This window comes from Tursiops truncatus, chromosome 9 (genome assembly GCF_011762595.2).
Source record: "Tursiops truncatus isolate mTurTru1 chromosome 9, mTurTru1.mat.Y, whole genome shotgun sequence".
In the NCBI taxonomy this organism is placed as follows: Eukaryota; Metazoa; Chordata; class Mammalia; order Artiodactyla; family Delphinidae; genus Tursiops; species Tursiops truncatus.
In genome coordinates, this window is record NC_047042.1 from 36,522,463 (window position 1) to 36,528,462 (window position 6,000).

General features: G+C 42.6%; 1 protein-coding gene across 1 annotated transcript in view; it reads right to left on the minus strand.

The window, feature by feature from the left end:
* The window catches only part of TSPAN13 (tetraspanin 13), a 33,960-nt gene extending 28,363 nt beyond the window's left edge, over positions 1-5,597 (minus strand). The window contains exon 1 of the mRNA XM_019928221.3: positions 5,318-5,597. Coding sequence (XP_019783780.1) covers positions 5,318-5,380 — 63 coding nt within the window. The 5' untranslated portion in view covers positions 5,381-5,597. The remainder of the gene's footprint in view (positions 1-5,317) is intronic.
* Positions 5,598-6,000: the final 403 nt, after the last annotated feature.

Sequence of the window (6,000 nt, forward strand, 5' to 3'; positions counted from 1 at the left end):
AAGAAGGAAGACGAACTAAACCTAGCCTGTCTTCACCAGTAATTCATATGTGTTTGAGGTGATGATGGCCCACTTTTAAACTACCTAAAACTGTATGCAAATTAAACCACTGAGATGTTCAAATCTCACTTTTCAAACATAGGCTGAAATACAATTATTCCCCTAATAAATTTTCTTTCTTTCTAAAAGCCTCTTAATTATGTTGTTAAACTTTGTGAAAGAAAATAACCTCATTTCAAGTAAGAAATGACATAAATAGCACATTTCGGTAACTGTTTTAAAATCAAAAGTTGGGAAATTTCACAAACACATTTGGCACAAAGGCCGACTATGAACACCAGCTCAACAGCATCACGTGAAAATTCCAGGTTCTGTAAACAGTGAATCATTTTTAAATTCAAAATCCAAGTAAATATTCAGCAACCACTTAAATATTTTAAATTCATTCAGTAGTTTGAACAAGGGCTGAGAAATAACATAAGCCTAACCACATATTAAATAAGAATAATTTGAAAAATAATGATCAGAATTTTGAAAAATGTCAAATACAATAATTTGAAGGCAATTACAAAAGTAGATTTTTTTCTTTGGCTGAAGTATTAGCGTTTTTCATTTATTTTGGAGTAGAAACTGAACAAAATTATACTTTTCCAGCCCTCTAATTACCAGAATAGGACTTTTAAAAATGTACAGGAAAATCGTTCCAAATTTATACCCACCATACCTCAGTCATTTTTTTCTTACAACTGAAAGATTAATATTACTGCTTTGAGGGTATGAACTCTTGCCCCCGTAGGGGCTGCTTGAGTTAACACCAGCCTGTAAGTGTTAGAAATCCCAGTAGCTTGAAAACCTTTCCATTGTAACTTACAGGTTTGTAATTCAGAAATTTAAAATAATTCAACTTTTTCCACGAAGCTGTAACAACTTGCTCTTTTTTCTATAGCACATCCAAAGCATTTATCCACATTCTCTCCTTTTATCCTAACAACTCCACACGGGAAGAATGAAAAATATCATCACCAGTTTATAAATGAAAAAAGTGAAACTCAGATGGAGACGTTTGCCCAAGGTTAAATTCCAAGCAAGCTGTACAGTTGGTATTCAAATTTAGGTTTTCTTCCGAAACCCAGCTGTTTTTCTCTCCATAGACTGTACAGATATATATATATATATATATATATATATATATATATATATATATATATTTATCTGCTATGTTTTACCTATTTTAAGACAACCTCAATTTCAGAGATACCTAAAACGCAAATAAACATATGCCTTAAAATGAATGTAAATTGGTATAATTTTTGACTGCATGGAGATTTTTTTCCCCAAAGCAACCAAAGATATAGAAAAAATATTGCAAAAAACCAACAGAAGCAAACTTAGATTTTAGAAGAATAAATACAGAATAAGAAACAAAACTGAAACTTCTGAAATGACCCTTATTTAAAGACCATGAGTTATATTCTGTTCCTTACGTTCTTAATTAAAACTATTCATACACACACACACACACACACACACATACATATAAACAGCAGTCGATTCCTAGAAGTCTTTTCTTCTCTGCTTAAGAAGCACAAGGAGACATATTCAAAACGTTACATATTTTAATACAACACTTATTTCATACCTTCTAAAATTCCCCACAAATCACTAGGAATAATTAAAGTTATTTTTCACTTTTTTTCAAAATACTTTCAATCAAAATTATTTTAAAATAAACGATTAAAAATAAAATAGACCGTTTTCCCAAAGCAGTTTTCATTTGTGTTTATATCCTGAACAGTATCAAAAAGACCAAGCTATTTCCACACTTCCGCAATTCAATCATACCTTCTTCTCCAACCCACAAAGACCTACCCTAGTCCTAAATTTTGTGGCACCTAAAGTCAGTCCTTCCCTTATATAACATTAATTTTTCCACTCCATAAATCCCCACTAGATCCTGTCTTCACAGAGGAGGTACTTGCCTTTGTATGTGTTTATTATTTCCCACAGTTCTCAGCAGAATGCACACAGTAAGCAAATGTTTATTGACTGAAGAAAGCTCTTGAGATCATATGTAGAGAAGATAGTGAATGAAAAAGAGGCTTCATAAGGCATGTTGATTTCAAAGCCCAGTTTGGTTCACTGCTGTATTCCCAGACAGAACAGTGCCTTGCACACAGTAGACACTCAATAAATATTTGTTGAGTGAAGAAACATTCAGTTTCTATAAATGTAGGAAGTTCTAGAGCAAGTCACTCTCTTTTGTATAACATCATGAAAGTGCATAAAGAAACCATAGCTTCTCCCTTTCCTCCCGTATCTATAAACTGTTGATATTCACTACACTAACGTAAAGTTGTTCATTACTAGGGATTCTATTAATTAAAACAACCAAACCATAACCAACAACAAAAATCAGCCCCGCCTCTGGCTAGTGATCAAAAATCCATGACAAGTTTGGGGGATGTTCCATCCAACCTATTTTAATGACATGCTTTCTGGACTGGTCACGAATTCTGCCCTAATCTCAAGGTCATAAGCAGGCCACCTGAGCACGTGGACAGTCAGGCTGCCCTAAGTTCCTCAAGAAAATGCTTCAAGGCAAGAGTGATGACTCAAAGCAGACCATGGCCTTTACACCTACCACACCCATATGCAATCCTGGATTTACTAACACTTTTAGAAATAATCTCAGATCCAATCCCACAACTTTGAGCTTATTTGGGAGGCAGCGACCCAGGTGGGATTGGAACCTATAAAGGGTCCTCCTATTCATGCCTTAAAAAGAAATGTCTCCCAAGTCTTCAGCCTTAACCCTTCCCCCAACCACCTGACATATCCCATCTTAAAATGCTGAGGTGAAACCAGGGAAGATACAGAATCTAAATAATAGCAATGGCACATTTTCATCATCTATTTGAGACCTGGTTCAATGTTTACCTTTCATTCATTTCCAGTTTAAACTGCTGAACTCATCTAAACTTGTTCACAATGTATAAGCAGTAGACAGTAATTCATTTTAAGAAATATCCTCTTTCTAAAAAGCCTTAGGGCTTCCCTGGTGGTGCAGTGGTTAAGAATCCGTCTGCCAATGCAGGGGACACGTGTTCGAGCCCTGGTCCCGAGCAACTAAGCCCGTGTGCCACAACGACTGAGCCTGCACTCTGGAGCCCGCGAGCCACAACTACTGAAACCTGCACGCATAGAGCCCGTGCTCCGCAACAAGAGAAGCCACCGCAATGAGAAGCCCGCGCACCGCACAAAGAGTAGCCCCTGTTCGCCGCAACTAGAGAAAACCCGCGTGCAGCCAAAAATAAATAAATAAATAAATTTTAAAAAAAATAAAAAGGTTTAGATTTAAAAGGGCCAACCATCTTTACAGTCCTGTGAATTTCCAATTAATTTTTACTACAGTGCTATTAAAATCAATAGAATACACTCTGAAGGTCAATAATTTAGAACAGATATAAAAGTCTTATATAATATGTTCCTTCAGAGTTACCTTTCTCTTTGCTTTCCTAATACACAAGAGATTCAAGCAGAAATGACACGTCTCAAAAGCAACAGAACCAGACTTAAAAATAACTTGCCTTTAGAAAAAAAATATATACGGCATATTAATCTATATAGACCTCCTCAGTGACGTAAGTATGCAACACAGACATTCTACTGTGTGTAAGCAGATACTATAACGTTAAATGTCTGGCAAACAGGTAGCTAAATCATGAGGGGGAGGGGCAGAAGTCAGCATAAAATGGGGAATGTGAAGTTCTAAACAGGCCATTCATGCTAACAAAAGAAAATACCTGGAGAATTGGTCAGCTTTTACTTAATAAATAATCAATGTGATAGGCATGTTCAGGTGAGACAAAGGTGGATTCTCATCTGAAACTTGACATGGATCTCCGATTACAAGTACCTGAATCACCAGGTGGTCTAGAATTTTTCCCAAATCTAGGATTAGTGACATGTTGATTAGATTCCTACTAACTAGTCAGAAAGACATACTTTTTACAGGTTTATGTCTTGCTTTCAAAGCTTTGCAACCCTGTTCACATACAAGGGAACAGTAATGCTAAAAGGACCCAGCCTCTCCCTCCTGCTGGGGACCACAGGCAGACTCCGCACTCCAAGGATGTAACCTAAGCTTGCACAGATGGCCTAGCTCTCTGCTAATGCACAGGAGCTGGGTTTGTTTTCAGGGTGGATGCTGCAAAACAAACCCAGGTGTATTTATAGACAGGAGCAAGACTATGATGGAGGGATGATGACAGAAGATGAAGTTTCTTCTGCATGGTAAAGAAGCCTGTGGAAAGATCTGGATCCCACAGCCTGGGTTCCACTTCTTGACTCGTCAACTATCAACTATGTAAAGTTATTAAAGCCCTTTTCGGTCTATTATCTTACGTATAAAATTTAGACAATGCCCCTTGCCTCGGATGATTGTCAGAAAAAGGAAAGTGTATGTAAAATCTGGGACGTGGTAGGCCATTGGTAAACGGCAATCTACTCTCCCATCCTCCTGTTCACCCTGAATTGCCCCTCAAAAATTACAAACATACACTGCAGGGTTAAAACTAAAAAGCCCAAGCTGGTTGGCAGGAAAAGAAACAACCTGGGTGGAGGCTCGCTTATTTACTGGGGAATTTAGCTTAAAATGGATTTAGGATAATGATAAGAGGGGAGATACATGGAAAAAGCATCAGGTATAAGCAAAACTCCCCCCCCCAACTCCCGCTCCCCGCAAAAAGACATTCCTTTATGTAAGCACGAAACAAACTTCGGAAGCTGCGGATATCCTGTGAACCTACACGGTGGCCTCAATTAAAATCACAGGCGCACGTAGAGCTAAACACGACGCACACCATCCATATGCCGCCTTGTCAGTTTCAGATCACGCTATTTTTGCAAAACTGTCCTCAAACCCGAGGCGGCTCCCGCCTCCAAATCCGCCCCAGATGGATTTGGGAGCCAAGAGCGAGTTGCAGAAGGTATAAGGATGGGAAAGTGAAGAGGTCTGGTCAAATAACTGAAAAACAAGGCGGTGGGTGAGGGGGCGGGGTAGAGCAATGGGGAAGAGACGCGGCCAGTGAGCCAGAAATACGGCGGCTTCACAATGAAAGGAAGAGACTGCGACAGTCGCCGGCTCCTGGTCCCCGGCGGGGACGGATGGCGAGGCCGGGCGGGGGAGGCCAGAGCGTGGGAAGACAGAAAGGGGGTGCGGGATGAAGTGAGAGTCATTGGCCAGACAGGGAAGTCACGGAGCACCCGAGCAGGTGCAAAGCCCCCAGGCGGGGAGGAACGGGCTCGGGATACTCACGGTGTAGAGTAGGTTGAGCGCGCACAGGCAGTTCTTGGAACACGCGAAGCCCCCGCAAACCATCTTGGAGCCTGAGGTTCCCGGCAACTGCAGGTAAAGTCTGGCTCCGGCGGAGCCTCCAGGCAGCCTCTTTGTCCTTGCCTTCGGGGCCTGGCCGAGGCGACGCAGCAGCGGGGACGCGGTGGGGGAGCCCGGGGCTTGGGAAGGGGCTGCAGCGCGCGGCGCGCCCGCGGCGGTTCCTACCCGCTCTGGAACCTGCGGCCGCAGCAGCTGAAGACAGAGTCGGAGCCCGAGCCCCGCCCAGACCCCCGCCTCGCCCCGCGCGCTGATTGGCCGCCGGCGGGGAACAAAGGTAGAAATATGCAAATAAATGCGCTCAGCTAGCTGGGATCCGGGAGGAGAGGGGAGGGGAGGGCAGGGGAGGGGAGGGGAGGGCAGGGGAGGGGAGGGGCGGGGCGGGGCGGCCCCTGGGAGAGGGGGAAGGGGCGAAGGCCTTGAGGGAGAGTGCCTGAGGCCAGAGTGCGTGGCAGCGACCTCGCCGCGGGTTCCTGGGGAGCAGGTGAGGAGAAGAGGGCGGGACTCCACGGAGATCCACGCTGGCAGGGAGAAAGATGACAGCACCTCTCGGTTCTTGGCCCCAGCGGGTGACGTGGCACCATTTTGAATGAGATTTTAAAATTAAG